A 25,738-nucleotide genomic window follows, 5' to 3' on the forward strand; every position below is an offset into this window, starting at 1 on the left:
GTATTTTATTTTCATTAGCGGCTTTTAGATCACTATCAACATGTATATAAAATTTTTATTCGTAAATTATTCTCTATATGCAAATATGTGTGTATGGCTTTTTCCTGGAAAAAAAAATGAAAAGATGACCTAAGTGATAAGTCCGTTAATCTTATTAAATTCATATTGAAAGAAGAACCACGAATGTGTAATCGTGGTTGCGGAAAATATGATTGAACCGGTGAATGAAACCACACATCGACGACCCCATCTCAGACTTGTAGTCTTTACCCATTGGACATCTTCATTTTGTTGCAATCAATCTCGCAGTTTTTGTCTATTACAATCATCTGCTTGATTGCTATATATCCAGTAGGGATTGATTGGGGCGAAAAGATTGGCTTGTGAGCTACGCAAAACACCCTGATAGACCGATCATGGCAGATCGTCAGCGGACTGGAGTGGTTTGGAAGGAATGGAATGAGCATATCTACATATGTAATCTTATGTCAAGACACAGATTAATTAACAACTGCTTATGATCATCAGACAGACGTCCTAGGAACACTCATTATATACCTTACGACTTGAGTACTTGACGAAACGCAAGTGGCCATCGAAACGCTACAATTTCGCCGTGAATTTGTCGTGCGTTCGCGCATGTGAGGCGATCGATTCAGCTTTCATCACATGCATGGAAGAGATTAATTAAGCTGCAATCTGTTCCACATCCACTTGCCAATTTACTAATGTTACACTTCATAGCGTCATCTTTTTAGGCGCCATTTGGTCCACAAAGGTAATACGGACACTCAGCTGCCTCTTTGTCCCACTAACATAGAAGGGGTTTTTTCAGTTGTGACACCAGCCGAGAATCAACCAGGCTACTTGATGCCACTGATTAAATTGATTAACTAACTGATCAATCAATCTCTTTATTGACGACGTACTGCTCGTGTAGCACAGCACACAGGCACACAGCTAGCTATTCTAGCTAGATCTTCGTCACCTGATGCGTGCAGGCATATTCCCAACGTCCTAATTTAATTGTATTTGTCAATTTCCGTGTGATCATTCGTTTTACTTCAAAAATATAAAAATTTTTAAAAAATAGTCACACAAAAGTATTATTCATGTTTTATTATTTAATAATAATAATAATAATAATAATAATTTTTTTAAAAAATAAGACAATGGTTAAATGTTGAACATAACAATGTAAAGACACGGAGGTAAACCAGTTTCTATTCTATGCGGCCATTAATTTGTGCTTAGAACAGTTTAGCTGCTAGCCTTTCAGCGCCGGCCCGTCCTTGGAAGCCTAACACATCCAGGCAACCACCATTGTAGTGTCTCATATATTCTCGATTCCTCTGTGCTGCCTTCGTTTCGACCACCATTTGTTTAGTTGTTCATGCATCCATCGTCAACGACACGTGCGTTGATGGGTTCGTGAACATGTCGCAAGGAATTCTTCGCACAATTAGCAACCAATAATACAGGAATTTCTTCACATAATTGCAACCAATAATAAAACAGAGTGGTTTATACAACTGATGATAGACTGCACATATATCTTGAAAAAAGAAACGGTTTTATTAAGAAACGATTTGATATTTTTCTGTTTTATTGAATCAATGGTTTTTGCATTAGGTGGGATGGGGAGAAAGACTGATGAGTCTGCTTTGAAGTAGTGAGATAATGGATGTTTGTCTCAGGCATACACAATGTTCCTCGGTTTTTTGTGTCATAAAAATAGTTATAAAATAATTAAAAGCATCTTAATATAGATTAATGCATGACACATCACTCCACAAATAAACAACCTCAAATTTAACATCTACAGGTTGTAAATAAAAACAAATTAATTTCTAAGTAATATATATGAGCATACTAATTCATAAATATTTTTTTACCTTGTAGATGTTAAATTTAAGCTTGTTTATTTGTAGATTGATGTGTCATGCATTAATACATTTTGCTGAATTTTTAATTTTTTCTATAACTATCTATATGATATATAAGAAACGATGAAATATCTCATAGTGAGGCTTAAACCCCCCCCCCCCCCCCCCCCTTATCACGTCATTAAAATAAAAAAGACATCCGTTGTTGATCAATCACAACTTTTTCCGAAGAGGTGTTGGTGTAGTATTTACATTATTGTTTCAAAGCGACAACCAATCTCTGTAACTGTAAGTTTTCCAAAAAGAAAAAAGACAAGGAAAAAACGATAAAAGTCGACAACTTTCGGTCAACTCCATAGACCAGCTTTTATGTTTAATGAAAGGGTTCTTTTTACCATTGTTAAAAAGTATCTTAAAGTACCAAAAAAATTATTTATAAAATTTTAATACTTTAAGTTATGTCTCTCAGGATTCTAATTTTTTTTAGAAAAATGATATCTCAAGATAATTTTTTACAATAATAAAAAAGCTAGCGTTCGTTGTTTTCCGGTTGGTATTGCAAACCCGGAGGGAGGTAAGCCTTTTCGGTACCTTTGCAAGGACTTCGAAAAAGAACACCAAAACTACATCAAGTTGAGTCCATCATTGGCCATTGTTTGCACTGTTGCAAGGTTGGCAACTTTCCCTGAGGTCGCAGGCACGCACCGTCCATCATATCATGCTGCGTGCCCGGGCCATGCATATGCATGACGCAGCTGCAATCCATTCCGATTCCTGTTCGTCTGCAAAAAGTTTTTGGACTACTTGCTCGATGGCGATGATGATACCCCTACTCCTTGTTCTTGCTCGCTACGATCCAAATGATGAGCCCATGTTGCAGCTAGTATATGATTATATCCTGGTATATATACTTATCAATCTAGAGATCATAGGCAACTACAATGACTAGTTGCTGTCAAATTAACCCTTAATCACAGCTTTAATTTGCAGCACTCGGCATCTAAAGTTAGTCTAGACAAACGAGTAATTGGAGTTGATCAATTGATACATTGGACTTTACAAGTGAGATCATATTCACATGGGATTGTCCTGCTTCAAATGGCAAATGCGATTCATTGCTGAAAGCCTGAAACATTCTGAACCTTTAAAAAAAAATCCTGAAAACTTCCTGTACTCCTTTTCTCTGGAAATAAAAGGGGTTTCTGAAACATGTTCGACTCCACACAACAGTCTCCGGTGGCATTGTAGGGGACATGTCTGATGTCTCAGCTCCAGAATTTTCTGGTAGATATTGTATTATAGTCTCTATTATATGCCAATAATTGTTTCCATGTATTTTTAAGTGTTTTAGTGCATTGAAAAGAAAAATCAGATCTGCTCCATATGATTTCTTGAGAGTACTTGTTCGATCAGATCATAGCTTTACTAGTTAATTAATGCCATGTACTAAGTCCTATGTATTCGGGCTGTGGACCCAAAGCAAATATGATTGTGGATGCAGAAGCGTTTGGTAGCAATTTTGTTCTCGCATCCATCAAGAGCTGCACTGGAAATAGCTTAGGAAAGCATTTCAGGGAACACTTCTCCTGACAATGGTCCAGCTTGGCAGGCCAAATTTGACCCTAAAGCAAAGGCTGATTTGGAACTTGAAGAAGAGGATGCTAGAGTTGAAGGGCAAGAAGATGGCACCGACAGATTCTTTACCCACTGTCAAAAGTGAAAAATGTTAGCTATGGCTTCTTGTCATTTAAAAATCTATTTTTAATTATTTAATTGTATATCTAGATGCTCTTGTCTTGACTATATGCATAGAAGTTGTGTCCAGCTCTTGTTAGCTCTTGTTGCGTAGTAGTACTTAATAAGGAAGTTTGTTCTGCTTGGAAGATGCATTTGTCTCTCTTGAAGAGGACACAACAGCTTCACAATTTACTATGCAATTACATATGCAACTATATCGAAATTCCAACAAAGGCATCATAGTTATTTGTATGCCATACTACCATGCACAAGCTACAAAAAAGGGGATAATACCAAGCATTTTTTTTTCGAGGAAGGATAATACCAAGAATGTTATATGTCCCAATTCATAGCTAGGGATGCTTGTATTTGGAACATTGGAGGCTGTTGTTAATCGTGATCACCATCCCCAGTTCAGAAAGCATAATGATCAGTTGCAATTTTCTATCTGAAGCTGATGTATATACAAAAAAAAAAAAAAACATGAGCACGTTGTTTCATAGTGTTCTGAAGCCCAAGGCGCACACACATGCATGCACCAGCATCTTCCATGATTACTGACACGCTAACCAAGCACTGTTCCCACATCTGAATCCCTGCACATTATACCACATTTTTACCTCACACGCCGACGCATTTGGAGAAGGGATAGGAGCTGAGGAAGGCAAGTTTTCAGCTAACAAATGCAAATGCATTTAAGATTCAGCATAACTCAGCTGCCTGAACTGCTTCAGTCCTGGTTGTTCATTGATGCTTCATTCAGAGAAAGCAGCATAGGATGACTGAAATTTATTTACAGATTCCACTGTTGCGTGGCACTGTGAAACGTTAGTGCAGCAAACGTACCATGCTACTTGACGCCCTTGTCTCCCTGCCTGAATGGAATCCAATCCTGGTGGCTGTGGTACAGATTGTGTTGCTGGGATCAATGGCCCGGTCGCCGTGAAGCTGTTCAACCTTCTCGCTTACTCACATGGGTTCAGCTCCCAGGTCTCCTGGGACAGGATATGGTGCCCATTTCTTCGTGTAAAGAAAGGTGAAACCATCCTTTCAAGGATGTACAGATACGTGGAATCATCTACAGTGACAGTGAAGTTGTGAATGGGATCTGTACACAACTACTACAATTACTCGAATTTGATAGCAGCGTTCAATATAAATTTGATAAGGTTCAAGATCATCTAGCATAGCCATCCGACATTTTTGAGCGTGTATTAATTGAGTATTAGGGGCGCATTCACATGGGTTTGGGTGTGTCTGTTTACGTGTACTTGTAAGTCTTACTGTAATATGAAAAAAAAAAGAATACACGAATCTGACAATGACATGTGGGACCTGCTAGGTCGAATTCGGGGCCCACATGTCACCCTCGTGACATGAAGCACGTCCCTGCTGGCAGCTGCAGTGATCTGGCTGGAGAGTGCTGGACACACACTCCACAGTGAGAGTGAGAGGAGTGGCAAATAACCGTGGATGCTCGCGTGCTAACCGTCAATGCCGGATCACGCTGGCGAAGAAAGCGATGATTATATATCGGAGTACACAGCGTACAGCTACATCAGCAGCGCGCTCCGAGCCAAGAACCCTCGCTACTATCCACACTTCCCCAGCTCGCGGGAAAAAGCCAAAGCAGCAGCCAAAGAACCCACCTTTTTAGAAATCGGAACAGGAGAGAGGGGAAGGGAGACGCCGAAGAAGCCGCGAGACTGATGGCCGGCGTCCAAATCCGGTAGCCGGGCGCTTGCCCCTTCGATTTCATCTCCCCCTCGTGGAGCCTGCCGATGAGAGGAAATCTCCAGGGAGATTTGGCAGGATGAATGGGTAAATAAATTGGATTTTGCCCGGTTAATGCCTTCCAAGATTGCTCCTTTGCTGCGGGGTTGCGGTTCGGGCATGGGGACCAAGGGCGCGGCGGCACCGGGGGGCGGGGCCATGGCGACGCCCGTTGCTATAATTTCTTGCCCCGTTTCGCCAAATCCCTCGGGTTGTTGCCTCCTAACCCCGCAATCCCTCGCCGGTTGGTGATCAATCCGGCTCCTGATTTGGAGTTTCTTCTTGGGACCCAGGGTGGGCGTTCCATGCCCGGTTCGCTCGTGCATTAATACTAGCCGCTTCTTGGATAGGAGTAGCTCTCTCTTCTCTTCTCTTCTCGTCTTGCTCTTGAGCCTTGCCCTTGCCCCTCTTCTCTTTGGCTTTTCTTCTTGCGGTTGTGTGTTATGATAAGAGCTCTCCGGCGAGGGGGCGTCTCGAGGAATTCGCGGCGTTGATTGAGATGGCTTGCTTCGGGTGCTTCTTGCCGGAGGTGGACGACGACCTCAAGCCATCCAAGCCCAATTACCACTCTTCAGACGAATCATCAGGTTCCTGGGTGTGCTGTGTCGGTTTGTTTGTTTTTTTTTTTCTGCACGGATTCTGACTCTTTCCCGTAGCAGGCGCCGATGCGAGGAGAAAGGTCGCGCCTTTGGCGCCGGATGGGGGGAACGGCTACGCGCACAGCTTCACCTTTAAGGATCTGTCCGTGGCGACAGGCTACTTCAACGAGGCAAATTTCATCGGCGAGGGTGGCTTCGGGAAGGTGTACAAGGGCAAGATCAATGGGCAGGTGGTTCACCGACTCTTCCATATTCTACTCGAGATCTTTTCTGCTCCAAGATTTGATTATTTTTATGTATTTTTTTATGTTCTTCGTCTGTGATGTCTAGATGGTGGCAGTGAAGCAGCTCACTCAGGACGGTGTACAGGGGAGGAACGAATTCTTGGTGGAGGTGCTGATGTTGACCGTGCTCAACCATCCTCATCTCGTCAGTTTGGTCGGCTTCTGCGCGCAGGGTGACGAGAGGCTGCTGGTGTATGAGTACATGCCATTCGGCAGCTTGGAGAGCCATCTCTTCGGTACGTTCTCCTCAAACTTCCTGTGCATGATAGCCTGATGATAGGCCTAGTTTGTGTTGGCATTTGGTGTTGACGCGGAATTCGTCTGCTCTTGGCAGATTACACATTACTGTTGAAATGCACTCCCTATTTGCCTAAATTTTTGGCATAATATGAACCTGTGTTAACATCTCATTTTTTTGTTCTTACGGTAGTTGTCTGCTTGTGATACATCTTTGGCTCCTTTAGATGGCAATCCACTCCAGGGGTTTACAGCTCCAATTTACTGCCTCTCCTTCACTCTAATGACGTGCTTTCCAAATCTCAGTCTGAAAAGAAATATCATGATATATTTCCTGACTGATATTTTGTTAAATGTTAATGGTATGTTTATGAGGAAAAGATAAAAGAAGATATGACATGGAGTATTTGGTTAGCTCAATATGAAATTAGATGAAAGGAGAGAGAAACCCTGAACAAGCAAATCATCTATATCTTCTTTTCCTGGTTCAAGAACTGAGTGCTTTTTTTCCAACTCCTGAATTTTTTTCTTGACAAGTTTTTTTTAAAGCTTTGTTGCTGTTTGTAAATGATTTTACTGCAGCTCCCATGCTGCAGTATGTTTTGACTCACTTATCAATATCGTTATGATTATTAACTACGCGGTCATCATAAAAATATAGTGTGTTTAATAATGAAAGGGGACTTTTTAGGACTGCACAATGAAAGGAATCAATCTCCATGACTAGATCATAATAAATCCTCACTTAGTAGTTATTTTTAGAGCAAGGCATCCTCATATGGTAGTACTAACCAATAATCTTGTAGCGTCAAAGTATTTTTTTTGTGTGTTGTAGTATTAGCTCGTTATTATTTCATTGACATAGTATATGAGAGGTTGTCATTGTACTCCCTTTGTTCCATATTATAAGATGTTTTGGCCTTACCTAAATCCATCCATAGATCAATAAATATGTTATATATATGCCTAGATTCATTAGAACCCATATGATTCTAAGGAGGGCTAGAACATCTTATAATATGAAATGGAAGTAATACATAGTTATCTTCTATTACTGCTACAAGGTCTCACTGAAATTCTCAAAACCAATCTTTTATGCACTGAAAATTTTTGCTGTGAGATAGGAGTAGATGACAATGATGATAAAGCTGAGGTTATTGATGCACATAAAAAAAAACAAATAGCTATAAACTTCAAACTCAGCTATTTTTGTTACTATCTATCTCCATTGACTATTGGAGCATCCACCTTACATACTACTTACGAGTTCGATTACAATTCAGATTCTGTATTTAAAGAAGTGAAATGTCAGAATAAATGACAATAATTGAGCTATTCAATAAATACGTCACAACCATTCTACTCTTTCTTCCGAGTAAAAATCCTAGCCTTCCATGTCCTTGCCTTTGCCCTTTTTCTGGTCCCATTCACACAAAAATCAATATGTTTCTGATACCTCAACACCATGAATGAACTTTTATTGCCGGTAAAATGACAGGCAAACTAGTTATCTTTCAGTGGGTTCTCTACATAGGGTTGTAGACCAGTTATACTTATTCCCAATGACTGAGATGTATTTATTGTCTATTAAATGAGAACTAGTTATGGCAAAGTTTGTAAGTTTTATTGTATTAAACTTTAGTATGGATTGTGCTAACCATCCATTTGTTCAAGGTGGAAAACTAAAAAAACAATGCAGATCCATTATTCAGTCAACACAAGTTTTGTGATACTTGTTTATTTAAGCTCCAACCTGAAAAGAAACCTTGTGCTGATCAACCATTTTCCTAGATGCCAAAATTGTTCAGCAAAATAATACCCAACTCTAGCCAAACTGTCCCCACAGTTAATCATTAAAGTCCGCAGGCCTTCATGGCTTGTCTCATCCCCGAACAGCACATGCCTTCCTGAATGATACCAGCATTAGCCTGCTAGGTTATAGGCATGTTGTGAATCATCTTAACTTTTTTTGTGAAGATTCTTCATTTTTGTAAATATATATTTTGATTTGATGAAGTGCTATTCCATCTTATATCAATGATAATTCCCATCCCATAATGGGACTGTGAATCAATTTGACTTTGCTATGCAATTATGTGATAGAATATTTGAAGTTGTGCATTATCAAATTGCTTGTTTTGATATACTTGATGGCCATTGCTCAAAACTACATTCTGAAATACATTTCATTGATTTAATAGAAAGTTCAACTTTTATAGATGTTCCTGTTGGCAAGCAGCCACTCGACTGGAATACCCGCATGAGGATAGCTGTTGGAGTGGCAGAAGGGCTTTCGTATTTGCACAATGTGGCTGATCCTCCTATAATTTACCGTGACATGAAAGCTGCTAACATTCTGTTGGATGAGGACTACAAACCAAAGCTCTCTGATTTTGGACTAGCAAAAGTTGGACCAGTTGGTGACAGAACTCATGTCTCCACCAGGGTCATGGGCACTTATGGCTACTGTGCCCCTGACTATGTGTTGAGTGGTAAGCTTACCATGAAATCTGATATATACAGTTTTGGTGTTCTCCTGTTGGAATTGATCACTGGAAGAAGGATCTATGATGCTTCAAGACCTAAACCAGAGCAGAGTTTACTAACATGGGTAAGCAGCTTTACCTTCTCTCAGTTGATGCTTCCAATGTTTGATGTCTTCTTCTAACGCTTCTCAAACTCAAACCAATATAGTAGTTGCTTGTCATAGGTTTTTTTTATTCGAAATTTAGAGCTTAAGACCTGGCAAAAGGATCACAGTGTTTTCTGTATATGCAAATCAGTCGTATGACAAACCCTTAATTTCCTTAGAGATGTCTCTGAGTTCCACCCCGCCAAAAAAAAATGTCTCTGAGTTCCCTTTATGTGTTAGATAGTGCTAAAATGATTTTCCATATTGCCGTGGCATCCTTTTATATGGAGGCAGTGCATTGTATGTTCCCTGATGATGATTACCATATATGCACACCATCCAATTCAATTGTGAAAAGCTTTGGCACTTTTAGATATTTAAGCTCATTCATTAATGCTGGCTCTTTTTTCTGGATTTTTGCAGTCAAGACCATTTCTGCATGACAAGAGGAAATTCCACAGGCTCGCTGACCCGGCTCTGCAGGGCTGCTATCCAACATCTGCACTAAATCAGTTGGTTGTGATCAGCATCATGTGCCTCCAAGACCAGCCCCACGTCCGCCCAATCATCTCTGATGTTGTGATCGGCCTGAACCATGTCGCAAGCCAACCATACGTCCCTGAGCGCTCCTCGGTGTCCCTGAGTTCCCCAGCAAGGTGTGGGTCACCGCAATTTGCCGGCACACCATCGAGAAGGCGAGCCGGTAGAAGAGTTCCACAGTATGCATAGCCTAGACTACATGCTTGTCTCGAAGAACAGCAACATCTCAGTCTGGTGAGACGGGTAGATAGTTGAAACTGTCAAAAATGCCATATAGTCAAAGCCTTGATTCAAGAACTGGTCTTTAGCGACCTGGTTGACACAGTTTGCTGAGACTGGTGATAGTTGAAGCTGACCATGACTGTTGTTCTTTCATTTCCTTTTATTGTTTTCCAGTTCCTTAATCCTGTTGCCAGTGTATATAGCATCGGTTGTCCCCTGCTTGGGCAACAGCCAACAGACATGCATAAGTCCAGACTAGAAGCATGGGAACAATGTACTTAATTGGGATTTTGATCAGGTTCTTAATCATGTACAAAGCTCTCATGCCTTGCTGCATATTATTGCCTTCTTGTGGATGGAACAAATCTGAAATGTCTCAGTTGAGTGTACTACAAAATTGTCTCCTGTTCCTAGCTTGCAACATTTTGCGAGTGAAAAATTGCGAGTTTTGCTTGACAAGGTTGACTCTGACGAGCAAGCTGAAGAAGAGATTTGTTTGGTCCATGGAGCACCCACGTCACGCCATGGAAGCGCACACATCATTTCAGCTATCATCTTTTCTTCCTTCGCCTCCAAGGATAGCCATGATCTCCTCTCAAAAGAAAAAAGAGAGCCATGATTTCCCTAACCCAAAGTCTGATGATCTGAACCTTTTGTTGAAATGACCTTACGCTTTTAGCCGGCACACGGTGATTTTCTTCTGGTACCAATGGTCGTCAGGCCCGTCACTACGACCTCAAATCCGGGCAAACCAATGGCTGCCGAGCTGAGCTGGCCCAATGCAGGAGCATGGAGATGACAAAAAACTTAAGCTGTGTTCTTTTCGGGACGAAGAGTGAAATAAAGGGGTGTCACTGACTTATATTTTAGTGCTACGAGTGTCTAAATTTGGATCAGAGAAATGAATAGATGGTGAAAATTAATAAACTCTAATTAAAATTTCTTGCAGCTTCGCCCTAGTTCTTTTTCCGTTATTATTCTTAGCCTTTTCTTACGTTGTTAGGCATATGTTTCTTGAAATACTAAAATATACAAATTTTTTGAAAAAATATGTAAGCTTTTTATCTTGCATTTTAAAATAGATTTTTAAATATGCAGTAGTAGCTAATTGCACCATTTTAACCATAAAATAATTATAGAAAAATCAAATAATCTTTCACGTTCAACCGGAATAAAACACACACTTACAGTTTACGTACAGTGTATTTAATTTTCTTTCTCGTGCTCATATTCGAAAGGTGACGTCAGCGCATGCATTGCTATGCTAGTGCAGCTTCCAGGAAACGGAAATGCAGCTGCTGCGCTGTTGGCTAATCCAATCAGACGAGGAGGATTAGTGAAGAAGCTAATCACCACCTAATCAGCCACTGCCGAGTGGGCCCGCGTGATCCGTGGAGCCCATCTGTCAGTCTCAGCGCGTGCACTTGCAGCGCCGGGAAGTGAACAGCGGAATCTAGCGAGGAGAGCCACATGAGGCGCGTACGCGCACGCACGCACGCACGCAATGAGCCGCCAACCTGCGTGGACCGAGTCCACGCACCACCAGGATACATCTCCCGGAGGCGAGGGCGAGCCGGCCGTGCACCGGGTTCACGGAGAGAGCGAGACAGCACGCAGCGCAACGACCAGTTCATCACTTCGCGCCATCTCAGTGTCTCGCGCTGTCCACGTCCAAATTTCCGTGTCTACTATACGAGTAGCTTAGTTGGTTTGGTAGTTCTACTCCTCCTCACTTGCGAATCGAAGCTTTACATCGTTTTTGCCTATATACATACACGATCCGAATCAAGAACACGCCCGCCGCCGATCAGGTCGCCGTCGACATGGGGAATTGCTTTTGTTGCCCCGACGCCGCCGCCGCCGCCGACGAGAAGCCGGCGGGTGGGGGCAAAGGTGCAGATTACACACCGGTACGTTCTGAAGATTTTTTTCAGGTGATTCGTGTTTGATTCAATCGGCGTGTGCTTGCAGGGACGACGGTGTCTGCCGGGACGGGAGGAGGAGGCGGCCGCGGTGGCGGAGGAGGAGGTGGTGGGAGGGAGGAGTACAGCCGGTGGCCGAGCAAGGGGAGCAGCGACGGCGGTGGGGAGGCGGGGCGGGTGCTCGACGCGCCGAGGCTGAGGGTGTTTACGCTGGCGGAGCTCCGGGCGGTGACGCGGGGGTTCAAGCCGGAGATGGTGCTCGGCGAGGGCGGCTTCGGGCCGGTGTACAAGGGCTGGGTCGACGAGCGCACTCTCAACCCGGCCAAGAGCTCCGCCGGTGTCGTCGTCGCCGTCAAGAAGCTCAACCCGGAGAGCGTCCAGGGCCTGCACGAATGGCAGGTCAGCGCAGTGCAACTCGCTGCTCGCTTCGCCATGAGTTCGATAGCAAATCCGAACCCAATTCCTCGTCTAATTTGCGTTTTGTTTTGCGCATAATTAGCTTCACAGTTCACGTTTACCTGTTTTTTTCTAGATTAACTGATCATTTTTAGTTTTTTACAGATTAGATTAACTGAACATCCTCCCAAATTGAAAAAAGAGAGAGCTTTTCCTGCGTTTAAAAAACATTATCTTTCCAGATAAAATGGCCTTTTATTTTAACCTGTTGCTTTCTGGAAAAAAAAAACTGTACAAGTCAACCGATGACCTGGTAATGTGATGCATTGCTTGCTTGAATTGCATGCTGCATTGTTTAACTTACTGCGCCTTGCCCATGTTAATTCGAGTCTGTGTTCTCTGATTAGCCATGAACTCATGGGCAATTTCTTCTCTTTTGTGCAAGTATAGTCGGAAGTCAACTTCTTGGGCAGATTGGTGCATCCAAATCTTGTGAAGCTGCTGGGATATTGCAGAGAAGAGAGGGAGCTGCTGCTGGTGTACGAGTTCATGCCGAGAGGAAGCTTGGAAAACCATCTATTCAGGAGTAAGGCTACGACCAACTTGCTAAACTGATCTGAAACTGTACCTATGTCTGAATCTGACATAATTTGACGTTCTCTAATAATTTGTTAGTCTCCTGCTCCTACCTAACATAATTTGACGTTCTCTGATAGTAATATTAGGCCTTTTAGTTTCTAAATTTTTTTCCAAAAACATCACATCGAATTTTTGAACACCTAAATAAAGCATTAGACATAGATGAACCAAAAAACTAATTGCACAGTTATGAAAGAAATCTTGAGACAAATCTTTTGAGCCTAATTATCCATGATTAGCCATAAGTGCTACAGTAACTAACATGTGCGAATGACGGATTAATTAGGCTCAAAAGATTCGTCTCGCGGTTTTTAGGCTAGCCGTGAAATTCGTTTTTTCATTCGTGTCCGAAAACCCCAACCCGACATCTGGTCAAACATTTGACGTAATACTTCTCCTAAAAATTTTCCCAATCTTAAACACCACCTTAGTTGTCAACAGACAGACTTGTCCTCTTAGATGCCGGCTTGACTTCTGCAAAGTCAGTGCCGTATCGTTTGTTCATCGTGTTGACTTGTTGGTGATTAATCGATGATCTTTGTGCACTCGTCTGAGGAGCGTTTGACAAACGTAATCTATTCAGGAGCACTTGATCCTCTGTCATGGAGTCTAAGGCTCAAGATCGCCATTGGAGCAGCTCGCGGCCTCGCCTTCCTGCACTCGTCGGAGCGGCAGATCATTTACAGGGATTTCAAGGCTTCCAACATCCTCCTCGACGTGGTAATTCTCAACTCTTCTTGCAAGATTATACAGATCGATCGAGATATCTTCCAAGTTCCAATAGCCACTTGTCGGGAAACCGGCTCTGGAATTGACATCGGTAACTAGAGATAGAAACACACAATATAAGATCTAAACTTGATGATAGAAACAACACCCTGTCTTTTTGTTTCTGCTTGTGCTTATAAACTTAAATTTGAATTTTCAATCTTAAGTTTATAGTAGACTTTAGGATTTTTCTTCGTTCCTTGTTTTCAGTCATAATTTTTAGATTAATAAAAACACATGTATATAAAAATTTGTATTTACAAATTATTTTTTACTTGTAAATATATCACCACACTATATTTGGTAATAGATTATAGTTGTAGCGTATCGGGGCACTAATTATGAGAGCACCTCCCTAATCTAGCATAATTACACCGTATCATCATCGACTAACAACGTTACCGGCAACACAAACTGTAACATTGTACACGTTTTCTTTTTTCAGGATTACACGCCGAAGTTGTCAGACTTCGGGCTCGCCAAGAACGGGCCGGTCGCCGGCAGGTCGCACGTGACGACGCGGGTGATCGGCACGTACGGCTACGCCGCGCCGGAGTACGTCGCGACCGGTACGTACGAATTAATGCATCACGCATGCACGGCGGCGCTGATGGCTACCTCGACGACGTGCGACGCAACGGCGACTAAACCGATCGTGTTTTTTTGCAGGCCATCTGTACGTGAAGAGTGACGTATACTGCTTCGGCGTGGTGCTCCTGGAGCTGCTCACGGGGCTGCGCGCGCACGACCTGAACCGGCCCAGCCACCAGCAGAACCTGGTGGAGTGGGCGCGGCCGTACATCGCCGGTGGCAAGAAGCTGGCGGGGCTGATGGACCAGCGGCTGGCCGGCGACTACCCGGCCAGGGCGGCGGCCCGGGCGGCCAAGCTCGCCGACAGGTGCCTCTGCGGCGACCCCAAGAGCCGGCCGTCCATGGACGACGTCGTCGCGGCGCTCCAGGAGATCGAGTCCATGGGCGCCGCGCGGCCGCCGGCGTCGAGGCTGCCGCCGCGCGCCCCCGTCGCGCACCGGTCGCCGCACCGAAACCCTTCGAAGCCGCGGTGAACTTGAGATTGTTCTGCAGACTAATTAACATGAACCGAATTGTATTGATTCTTTTGGTTTCTACGGCGCGTGTCATCGTTAACAATCTCACTTTGCAAAGAGCAATTTTCACATTCTTAGATGAGATGAGGTAGCTCTGTTTTATATATAAAATTTAATACCTTTTGGTATTTGAAGTGAGATATCAAATTTTACCTTATGATATCTTTTTTAAGGACGATAAGATTGCTCCATTGCAAATGATGAAACTCTGGGATCCATAAGTAGTGGTAGCGATGAACCGAGTCCCTTTCCGGGTAGGGATCGGTCAGGAGAGCGACAAGATGATCCAGACCTGTGCATTCAGGAGAAGCACATATATACGTGACTTGATTTTTGGAATAAATGCAGTGTAGATTTGAGGACAGAAATACGCAGATTAACCTCGGAAGTTCTGACATGCTCAGGTACAGTTTCATTTTTCTCCTTTGTACATTCCCTCGCCTATCTATGTATCTCTTTCGTTTCCTTTCTCATTCTCTTATTAATATTCTCTATTACAGTAACGATGTAATCTTGTATTCACTCAAAACTGTTAGTGAAATGGCTAAAAAGGTAGAGCTGGCAAGTAGGAAAATGGAAAAAACAGAGAGATAAGAAAACATATGATTTGCTACAATGTCGCCAAGTAGCACAATTCCTGCATTTTGTACTGAACTGTACATGATGGATATACAAAAAAACATCATCACTCGTAGAGCAAACTTACACGATCGAGCCACAGCAAAATGTCCGACTTCAACATACAACTAAGATTCATGCTTAACACTGGTATAAAACCAACAGAAGTGCATCTCGACATTGGAGATTATCTTGTTGCCTTGCTAGTACTCAGGGAGCTTTCTCGTGAACCTTCGTTTCTGCAATACATGGGTGCAAGCAAATACGTAGTATAAGGTTACCATGACCATTAATGAGGCTAACAAAGGAAAGCAATATATATATATATATATTAAAAAGTACTTACACTGGTGAGAGAATACTTCAGAATTGCAAAAAAATGCTGCCCCTGAAGGTTGAACAGACACACGGTAACGGGTAACCTGAGCCTGAGGTAAGCTTTGAAATGCTCAAACCTTGAAGTAGATACTTGAGAACTAGAGTCAGATGAAACCCCAAAAGAACCACTAACTTTTGTTCTGTAACTTGATCATGAGTGCTAAACCTATCCCAAAGATTAGTTTCGACAAATTCAAACTATTTCTATCCTCTGACCTACAATTATGTACACTAGTTTGGTCTGCCTACACAAAGTTCCTAAGGTTGTGAAACTGAACAAAAGGCATACAGCTCCATCTTCTATTGTCGTGGACTGGACTGCATGCACTTGAGCACATGCAAATCAATACCAAGCGCTGAGAGGGAACATCAACGATTACTTCATTTCCAATTCTAGAACACAACACGGTCCAATTGCAGCAATTAGCAGGCACCTGTCTATTAGTTTGCACCTCACCCCAGGAATCTATCTAAATCTGAAGCCACTGTATATCATCTTGACTTACAGCTGAGGCCTGAGGCAAACGTCAAGATAGACCTGTTTGACCGAAGGAAGCACCAAGCACCGGTTGAATGCTAGGATTAACCAAAATTCTAACTGTTTGATTACTTGATGACTTGTATACATCAATACACTCCAGTAGGTCTGCATCACAAGTTAAAAGAACCCACTCCGATTCATCATCCAAGTACTTGAGGTCCACATGAGTGTCCTGAGCAATGCCAAACCGCTTTACAATCTCTTCTTTTAGCCTTTGAAAGCTCCAACTAGGCTGAAGACGGAATATACATCTTTCCTCACCATAGATGGCTTTTATTTTGAGAGAATCAGACCTTGCTTTTTGCATGTTCGACATGTTTTCTGTCTGTTTGTGTTCACTTACAAGTACTTGACTCTGAGACCTAAACAGCGTGGCGGGTCTTTCTTCAACAAACATTTGCAGCTCGGCCTCTGCATGGCTAGCTGATTTGATTGGTGTGGAGCCATGAATCTCCTCCATAGAAATTTCCTGTTTGACTGCAAGTTGAGGAGCACTGCCGTGCTGTTGCTGAGGCTTTGGGCCACTGGAACAACCAAGGCTAGAATTTGAGCTGTGACTGCAGGATGGGGAGAGGGAATTAGAGCCAGAAGTGTGAGAAGTGAATCTGCCCTCACATGGCCGATCAGGAATTGAAGGTTCCAACTGAAAGTTTTGCTCAGATGCTGGAAAAATGGCATTTCCTTGTAGCTCTCTTTCTGACCATGTGGTCTTGGTAAAATTCTCATAGAGTGAACTGAGCTGAACTGTTCCTTCCGGACCATGTACTGAATCAATGACCATTTGCAATTTCTTCAGGGAGTGCCCAACTTTCTTGATCTTTCGTGATGGCCAGCGATTGATTCCATGTTGCCTGCATATTCTCTTCAGCGTAGTCGGGCACACTGGAGCAAATGGAAGAAACACATCTCAGTCAACCATATGCAAGTAACGAATGAAACATTACACCTATTACCTGTATACTTTCAGTTAGCACTACGCAAAACCAAGAAATTCGAATTAACCATTACATAGCCCCCCCCCCCCCCAAAAAAAAAAAACCCCAAAAAAGGAAGGTTAAACATCTTATTATTATGATTTGTGAACAACCATGTTTCAGTTCTTTGGGGCCATGCTTGAAAAGGGTAAGGGTATTACGATATTTTATGATTGCAATAGTGTACGAAGCTGTCTACAATCAACTGAATACTCATCCAATGATCCAAGGGGATAAATATACAAGGCAAACTACACAAAAAAGGGTAAAGAAGGCAATTTCAGAGATTATTTAGTCATTAAATTACCTCCTAAATTCTTTGCAGCTTCTTTCAGGCTACCAGCAAAATGCTTCCGAAGATCTTGCAGGCTAACTGTTTTCTCCGTCTTAGTGCGCCTTTTCTCTACTGCTTTATCTGAGTTCGAATGGCTTGGGTCACTGGAACAAGTGTTTTCCTTGACATCGTAATCTTCGTGATGCTTAAACCCTGAAAAGATGCTGCCCTCAGGTGCTATAACCAATGAAGTATGCCAGCCAGCTGTAACACTAAACCCTTCATCATCGTGTTTGCTGAATTCAAATGGAACATCTATTTCTCCCTTTGCTCCTTTCTGAGCATCCGCTAGGCCGGCTATCCATGAGGATACCTCTTCAGAAGCTTCCAATGTTGTCGTCCTTCCAGGAACATTAATACCACTACAAAGCTCATCCAAGTTTTCATGCACAGACTTGGCATAAAATTCTGGTCTGGTTGGTTGGCTAACTTCAAATGGTTCATCATTTACCAGTTCTTTTGGAGTCACAACTCTTAATGTATAGCATACTTGTTGTATGGTATTAGACAAAGAATTGAGCATAGCCCTTTGCTCTTCAGTCTTTATGCACTTCAATGGCAAGAAAAACTCCAAGACAAAGTCCAGGTTTCCAGTCCTGACACTTCGCAGCCGGATGGCCACTGCTGCCCTCAAGCTGAAAAGTTTAGCATGATGTGAAAGAGGGTACTGGGTCTTGCTGTAGGCAGTAATGTCTGGGGAGAAACACGGCTCATTCGTCCCAAATGCCTTGCCAACAATACCCTCACCTCTGAACAGATGATGCTCGGCGCAAGCTTGGTGAAAGCCTAATACAGAGCAATCGCGGACATAACAAGCCTCATCCACAGTGGACACGCAATACTTAAATCTTTCATCAGAGTGGCGGGTTCCCCTCTTGGCCTGGCATATGCACGGTATCCATGTCTGGGCCAATGGCAGGTTGTGGGTATCACAAACAGCTCTGAGAACATCCATGATCTCAGGTACAATTGCTCGGTAGGAAGTATCAACCACCTGGCATCAAGTAGGCAGCTTCTGTTACTGAGAACAATAGTTCAGCAAAGCACTCTGATCTTTAATATCTTTCAGCTCACCTTGGAACGAGGGTCACTTGAAACATCCGAACTCCTTAGATCAACTTCCTGTAATTTTTCAAGAAAGTAGCTTTACTAAGACAAGCATAACACCGAGGTAGGAGAAGTGAAAAGATTGATTACTTTGGGGATTGGTGTGCCCAGCAGTTATCACATCTTTTCCTAATGACATTTCATCGAATAGGTTAAGTACATTTTTTTTGGCTTTGGAGAATCAAATGGAGCAGAAAGAGTAGTATTGCGGAATCTACCTTGAGAGCACTGCAGATGTTCTCGATCTCTGTACTGTAGTTGATCTTCTGCGTGGTCATGACGAGCTCGACGACGCCAAGGCAGGCCCGGCTCCGCGGCTCGAACACCGGCAGCGCGATGCTCCCGCGGATGTCGAAGTACTGGGCGTGCTGGACCCGTGGGTACTCCTCGTTGGAGAAGTAGCGGACGTCCGGCGTCCACTCGGGGACGCGGCCGACGAAGACCCGGCCGGGGAGCCCCAGGTCGGCGCGCGAGCTCTCGTCGGCGGAGAACTGGTACTTCATCGACACCGACCGGTAGCTAGCGAGGCGATGGTTGCGGCGGTCTAGCCAGAACGGCTGCCCGCACGTCGTCAGCACCTGCCGGTCGCCGATCCGCGTCGGCACCCAGACCTGCACGAGCAGCTCCCCGCCGTCTCCACGCTGCGCCTGTGACTGCGACGCGATGCGCTCCAGCGCGCGCCGCAGCCGCTCCTTCACCGTCGGCTCCGCAGCCGCCTCCTGCGGCGCCTGGAGCACCCAGCCGCGGTGCGTCGGGCTCACCTCGAGGCCGCCACGGCTGGGCACCTCCGCCTCCTCGTCCCTGTCGTCATCGCCGACCGGCGCGGGGGGAGGAGTCAAGGCGGTGACGCTGCTGCCGAGGTCGAACAGCGGGGAGAAGGGGCTCGCTCCCGGGGACGCGCCGGGATGCCAGAACTCCGACAAATCGAGCCCCGGCGTCGCCAGCAGGAACTCCTCCATGAGATCCAGGTCGCCGGCGGCGATATCGCCCGTTCCGCTCATCCCGCATCCCAGCAACCCATCATCCTCGCTCGGCGGCGGCCTCTGCTCCATGACCGGCTCACCCAGCCTGACCTCAGAATCCAATCATACCAATCCGCCAAAGAAGTCGAAGCAGAAACGCAGCCGCGCCGCGCACGCCAAGAAACCGGAGCCACGAACCTGGGATTAATTGGGCAGCGAGAAAAATGCAAAACCTTTTTATGCCAAATTCTCTACGAACCCAAGGAATCGAGTAGCAGGCAGGCAACACGACGTGATCTTTTTGGTCGCATGGCTGCCACAGCGGAATCCACTACCTCGCGCCACACACCGCAACGCGAGCCTATTGATGGGGAGCAGAAGCCGACGACACATCCCCATCATGGAAAGCAAAGGCACATCGCCGTCACGCCCCCCTCCCCTCCCCTTCCCCCTCCCCGCCCCGCCCGCAAAGAAAGAAAGACAAGACGACACACAAACACACTAACCAGCTACTCCCACAAGAAGAGCAAGAATCAAACGAGAAAAACACACCAAAAGAAGAAAAAAAACGCCAGCTTTGATTACTACAATCTGGCCAGTTGAGCTGACCCACCTAGCTCAGAAGCAGCAGCAGAAGCAGAGCATGGTCGATCTCTCGTAGGCGCAGCAGCAGTGACAGCAACAAAGGGGGGGCTCCAATAGAACAGTTTAATCTGAGGATGAGCAAGAATCAGAAGGGATTCCCGCGGCGAGAGAGAGGAAGAAGATGCGATCGAGAGAGGCGGTGGTGGAATCGTATTTGTGCAGCAGCAGTAGCCTCCTCCTCGGAGTGCGCTCTCTTTGATTCTATCTACTACTACCACCTCCCTCTTGTGCGCTCTCTCTTCGCTTGCATCTTTTGTTTGTGCAGCCGCACGACGGTGGGTGACGACGGCGACGGAATCTGCAAGCTCGCTCCGGCCCCAGCTCCGGCGGGGCCCACGTGAGCTCGTTGTTTATTTGGCGCGAGGGAAAATGGCGGGAATGGGCCTTGTGGGGGCCGGAAGTCAACTAGGTTTCGGTTGGCCGGGAGGGGCAGGGCGGGTATTTCGCTGGTGTCTGAGTGTGTGTGTGAGGGATATGCGTGGGCCATGGCATGTCGTGCTCGGGGGGAAGACCACGACGACGGCGACGTTCCGTGCTCTGCGCAGCACAAGATGTAGGGCTGGAGAGCCACATTTACTTAGATCCTAACTCTAAACTCCAACTCCCTAGTTTCACTGGGACCTAAAGGTGGTCTGAAAATATTTGTCTATCTGCTCAGCTCCAAAAATTCTGAAAGAGAGGATAGGAGGTAGATAGACAATGCTAACCTTGTGTTTTTTCACAGTTAACTTTATGTAGTACTAAATATATATTTTTTCATCAAAATTTCAGCACAGTGGCTTATTCTAAAATAATCTCAGCATGTTTAGTAATTTTATAATAATACAAAAATTGATACTTGAACAAATTGATACTCAAGTTTTTGCATGACATGTATTTAATAATATAAATGTCTACTAATAATAACTAGAAGTATTGTCATCAAAAGATAAAGCAAAATACCATGGAACAACACAAAATATGGCATATGTCCATCATCCTGCAATACGACCGGCTAGGTCATCACAAAATACATCCATGGATACATCATTTTGACCCTCAGTGGATGTATCCGATGCATCTTGAGAAAACACATATCTCCTAAATCTAGATGGAATGGTAGGCACATAATCTGAATTCCTCTCAAACCTATGAATATGCCTATCCGACGCATCATGGTCACGAATGAAATTATGCAATGCCATTGTTGCCACCACAACCATCTTCTGTTTCCACATTGGAAAGCTAGACATTTTGAGTAGAATCCGCCACTTCATCTTCCATACACCAAAGCATCTCTCAATGATGGTGCGCAAACTGGAGTGTAAGAAGTTGAAGTTTTCTTTCTCACCACTCGGCGATGTACCTCTCCGAAATTATGGGACATGATATCTTTGTCCCTTATATGGCGCTAAGTACCCTGGGCGATTTGGATAGCCAGCATCGACAAGATAATATTTCCCTAGAACACAAATGTATAGAAATGTATCAATTTATACTCATTTGAAAAGGAACAAAAACCAAGATATAGCACGTTATTTACCTTGTGGAAGATGAGAAAAGATAGTTAAATCAGTTTGAAGTGCAGTAAATAACACGGTTGTGTCATGCATTGACCCACGTTGCCCAATAGATGCATAGGTAAATCTCATATCATGATCAGAGTGGAGCTGTGGAGCCACGTTTTGGCCGCTCCACCTCGTTAGTATAAAACGCTGGAGCGATTCACCCCACTCCGCTCCAACTTTTGGTGAATCTAGACCGTTTGGCACAACTCCAGCTCTAGGTAAGTTAGAGTTGGGAGCTAGAGTTGTGCCAAACAGACCCGTATTCTTCGTCAATACCAGCTATAAATATATTTTAAGAAGATAAAAAGAGAAAAGAGGAGTGAGCTATTAATTTATAGCTCGCGACAGCATGTATTCCAATACACAGTATATGTATAACATGTAAGACATGGTGGTATATATTTTGTAGTTAGCTATTGTATAAGTTAACTATTAAATTGACTAAAGATAAATTGAAGTTAGTGGTTAACTATACTATACTATTGAAATTGCTCTAATACATGACGCAGTTAAGAACTTAAGATGCAGGTCCACGTTTAATCATTTATTCTATTTAAAAATTTTAAATGGCTTACATAATTGTTTTTTATTTTATTATAATTTAAGTTATTATTAAATATATATTAAACACAAATTAAATTTGTTATTTACATATAAAATTTGTACAAGACAAATATGCGAAATTATGAGAAAAAAGTTAATGAAGTTATTTTTATTTACGTAGGTTTGTATTATTTTTAGAGTAATAGTGTATAGCTAATGCTAGTTTATTTTCTAGTTTTTTAAGCTGATTTTATAATCTAAGTAGAAATCTGAATTGTTCCAGGGAGTTGGAAATTTTGGAGAAGCTGTAGATGCTGGAAATTTCCCAAAAGCCTTACATCTCATTGTTTCGCTTATGGTAGTACTACTAATCAACCATCAAAATAACTTATGGGTGAAATTTTTACATGCATTTTTAACAATTTAAAAGTAAGTGCTAGAAAATAAGTTTATGAATAAGAAAATGCTGGGGCGAACTTGAAAATTAAGTATTAAAATCAATTTTTCTCTTATGCTTTGACCAGGGGAATACTACGGGGTTTTATATTTGAGACCAGTAGTTTTGAAGTGGAGCACTGGTTTAGTACAATCTTGAAACATCTCTGTCAATCGGATTAGCACAATGTTTCACAAGAAACTTTTGTTATTCCCTGATATTTTGATCTGACTATTACCATTGCAGTGGACTTCACCTTATTGCCCGTGGATTCAGCGTATAAATTAACCACATCACATCAACCAGAAGCCAAAAAAAAAGTTTCGGGCTTTTAAAAGATTATTATGTGTAAATTACAACGCACATCCGTGTTCGTACAAGTGTAGTACACTGATTGCTACGCGAGCTATTTTCTCTTTGTTAGCTGTCCTGAATCTCGAGACATGTTGGCGTTTCAACTCTCACCAGCTCTCTACTTCCAACTATTATTAAAGCAGGAATCAAAAGTTTAATCCAAGCAAGCAAGCTGGTTGCTGACTAATTTAAGACGGAATTGATTAAAATCTCCAATCAAAGATCCTCCCATGCTTTGATATTGACACCAGCAGTTCAGTTCCACGGAGAAAAGATTCCGAATCAACCAGCTTGCTGGCCATGCTTAATTAATTTAGTTTGGTAATGCCACGTAAGATTATGTCTGCGTTAGTTTCCCTCCGAATAATTTTACTCCCTTCATTTTTTATACGACTGACATTATATTTTGGATCTCGTCTTATTCAAAAATTTATCCCAATATACACAATTATAATTCATACTTAATATTTATATAATAATAAATTAAATGATAATAAAATAACTAATAATTATACATTTTTTGGATAAAAAGGTTGTTTGAACTTGAACCTAAAAGTTAACGACGTCACGGAGAAGAAAATGGAGGGAGTCTGTTTTTTTTATAGCCACACTTTACAAACTTCAGAGCGATGGGTTTTGCTATAAAAATTATATGTAAAAGTTCATCACCCGGTCTTTCTAAAGCAACATTTTTAACTTTGTATTATTTAACCTAGTTGTTTGTGTTCTTAAATGATTACAATAAAATTAAATAATCCAGAAATCTATAAAATCTCATGGGAATAGTGCATAGTTCACTCCAATTTTAGCCCTACTGATACAAACATGGACGTATGAACTTGGTGGTAGTTGAAGAAGCAACATCCAAAATCCGAGGGGGTTGGTGAGCTCAAATTGGTCAGTAAAGTCCCATCTCATGCGAAGAAAAAAGTATATCACCTCAATCTTTTTATTTACGCTTATACTTATAAACCAAATTTTAAATTTTAAATTTTAAATTTAGAATTGATTTTTAAAAAAATCACTAAAATATATTTTTCAGCCTTGTCTTTAGATCGTTAAGAATACATATATATATATATATATAATTTTTATCAATAAATTATTTTTTGTTTCTCAATATGCCGTTTGTTTATTCGTAGCATGCAGTTGAAAGTCAAGTGGCACTGCCGCTTGATGTTTCTCTGTTTGAAACGAACACCTTATAATTAAGTAAAGTGACTTTGGTTAGGTACGTAAAGTATCGTCCACTAATAGCCATGGTAAGTCGTAAGAAAGGTAATGGTTATTGAGGCAGATCTCCCTGGAATATTTGAAACGAATTAGTTAATTAACCGGGCACCAATTTTTATCTGCAAGTGCAATGAAGAAAATAAAAGTGGGACATGCACACAAGCTTGTGCAGGCCACAAGGTCACTAGGGTTTCACATGGTGGTCCATGATCCAAAGGGATCAAATTAACTTGTTAATGGGGAACTTGGAATCCATTATGTGTGGTGCGTGTGGGTCTTCATGTGGGGGCAAGACTTTTGCTAAACAAAGTTTAGGGTTGAAGGAGATGATGATGATGATGCAAGCAACTGAAGTTCATTAATTAGTGGATGAATCAGCTTAAAACTGGTAGATCAGTAATGCTATAGGCATGCCTACGTGCTTGTTAATAATCCTTTGACGGTAAGTTATTGGCTCCTATTTGCTGTGAGCTCGATCTCGCGGTTTAGTATCTTAATTAAGCTAGGTTTGATTAATACTTAACGGAGAAAGAACTGAAGATACTCGCCCTAGTGGTATTGGACTGTCAGTTTATTGCTGGATTCTCCTGCATGTGTGGATGATTATGCTTGCTGCCAACGAATCTCTGCAGAAATTAACTGCTGAATCATGCATCTACATCTATTCATCTATATAGCTTGGTTTGTTTAGTTCATTGAAGTTTTTGGGATGAGTGTCACATCGGAGATGTTTGACTAGATGTCGGAAGACTATTTCAACGACTAATTAAAAAACTAGGTACATATGACGTCAGAAAAACATAATATAATTTTTTAAGCCTAATTTCTATCATTAATACATGTGAGTTACTGTACCAGTTATGGCTAATCATGGTCTAATTAGACTCAAAAGGTTCGTCTCGTAAATTCCTTTTAAACTGTACAATTGGTTATTTTTTAACTATATTTAATGCTCTATACATGTGTCCAACGATTTGATGCGACGGGTGAACGCGAATTTTTTTTTTTTTTTACAAAACAGGGCCTTAATCGCTGTTAAGCAGTCACTCGCGATAGAGATATTAATTGGTAGTTTTCAAGACGTGGAGTAGTACTCTTGGAGCATAGAGCATAGTTTTTGTGCGTATTCTCAGAAGTAAAAAAGAGGAAGAAAGGTTAACATTAACTACGTTTGGTTGATGTGAACATCTTGAAATGATTTGTCTTAGGATAATAGTTAGTGCAGTTAGTTTCTTGGGTTCCAGCAGAAGAATTGGTTGGTGCTAATTGACACCCGTGGGCGGCACGCAGGTTGCAAAAGCTAATGCATAATTAAATCACAACTT

At 42.6% G+C, this 25,738-nt stretch overlaps 3 protein-coding genes across 4 annotated transcripts; 2 read left to right on the forward strand and 1 right to left on the reverse strand.

Moving 5' to 3' along the window:
- The first annotated feature begins 5,210 nt into the window (after window positions 1-5,210).
- Window positions 5,211-10,275, forward strand: LOC102706262 (probable serine/threonine-protein kinase PBL21). 2 transcript variants are annotated; one of them, XM_015835684.2, is made up of 5 exons: window positions 5,211-5,983; window positions 6,053-6,225; window positions 6,326-6,515; window positions 8,736-9,127; window positions 9,572-10,275. In XM_015835684.2, the coding sequence occupies exons 1-5, from the start codon at window positions 5,896-5,898 to the stop codon at window positions 9,875-9,877; spliced, it is 1,149 nt and encodes a 382-aa protein (XP_015691170.1). In that variant the 5' UTR covers window positions 5,211-5,895; the 3' UTR covers window positions 9,878-10,275. The 2 variants fall into 2 exon arrangements, with proteins under 2 accessions (XP_015691170.1, XP_006649331.1); XM_006649268.3 differs by having other exon boundaries at window positions 5,213-5,983; window positions 6,056-6,225.
- Window positions 10,276-11,610: 1,335 nt separating this feature from the next.
- On the forward strand, window positions 11,611-15,282 carry LOC102700416 (probable serine/threonine-protein kinase PIX13). Its single transcript, XM_040521726.1, has 6 exons — window positions 11,611-11,803; window positions 11,882-12,231; window positions 12,679-12,814; window positions 13,451-13,587; window positions 14,081-14,204; window positions 14,305-15,282. The coding sequence occupies exons 1-6, from the start codon at window positions 11,734-11,736 to the stop codon at window positions 14,697-14,699; spliced, it is 1,212 nt and encodes a 403-aa protein (XP_040377660.1). The 5' UTR covers window positions 11,611-11,733; the 3' UTR covers window positions 14,700-15,282.
- A 62-nt stretch (window positions 15,283-15,344) lies between these two features.
- On the reverse strand, window positions 15,345-20,083 carry LOC102700695 (protein NLP1). Its single transcript, XM_040521725.1, has 5 exons — window positions 18,912-20,083; window positions 18,661-18,708; window positions 17,560-18,580; window positions 15,706-17,160; window positions 15,345-15,598 (listed from the first exon to the last, which is right to left on the reverse strand). The coding sequence occupies exons 1-4, from the start codon at window positions 19,743-19,745 to the stop codon at window positions 16,265-16,267; spliced, it is 2,799 nt and encodes a 932-aa protein (XP_040377659.1). The 5' UTR covers window positions 19,746-20,083; the 3' UTR covers window positions 15,345-15,598; window positions 15,706-16,264.
- Between the last annotated feature and the right edge of the window lie 5,655 nt (window positions 20,084-25,738).

This window comes from Oryza brachyantha, chromosome 3, assembly GCF_000231095.2.
Source record: "Oryza brachyantha chromosome 3, ObraRS2, whole genome shotgun sequence".
NCBI lineage: Eukaryota > Viridiplantae > Streptophyta > Magnoliopsida > Poales > Poaceae > Oryza > Oryza brachyantha.

Excerpts from the sequence above, each read along its gene's own strand:
- LOC102700416 (XM_040521726.1), top strand. The coding sequence starts at position 11,734 with ATGGGGAATTGCTTTTGTTGCCCCGACGCCGCCGCCGCCGCCGACGAG. Across the intron at positions 11,804-11,881 it reads GCCGGCGGGTGGGGGCAAAG|GGACGACGGTGTCTGCCGGG; the intron begins GTGCAGATTACA and ends GTGTGCTTGCAG. Across the intron at positions 12,232-12,678 it reads AGGGCCTGCACGAATGGCAG|TCGGAAGTCAACTTCTTGGG; the intron begins GTCAGCGCAGTG and ends GTGCAAGTATAG.
- LOC102706262 (XM_015835684.2), top strand. The coding sequence starts at position 5,896 with ATGGCTTGCTTCGGGTGCTTCTTGCCGGAGGTGGACGACGACCTCAAG. Across the intron at positions 5,984-6,052 it reads CTCTTCAGACGAATCATCAG|CAGGCGCCGATGCGAGGAGA; the intron begins GTTCCTGGGTGT and ends TCTTTCCCGTAG. Across the intron at positions 9,128-9,571 it reads AGCAGAGTTTACTAACATGG|TCAAGACCATTTCTGCATGA; the intron begins GTAAGCAGCTTT and ends GGATTTTTGCAG.
- LOC102700695 (XM_040521725.1), bottom strand. The coding sequence starts at position 19,745 with ATGGAGCAGAGGCCGCCGCCGAGCGAGGATGATGGGTTGCTGGGATGC. Across the intron at positions 18,709-18,911 it reads ACATCTGCAGTGCTCTCAAG|GAAGTTGATCTAAGGAGTTC; the intron begins GTAGATTCCGCA and ends GAAAAATTACAG. Across the intron at positions 17,161-17,559 it reads AGCTGCAAAGAATTTAGGAG|TGTGCCCGACTACGCTGAAG; the intron begins GTAATTTAATGA and ends CATTTGCTCCAG.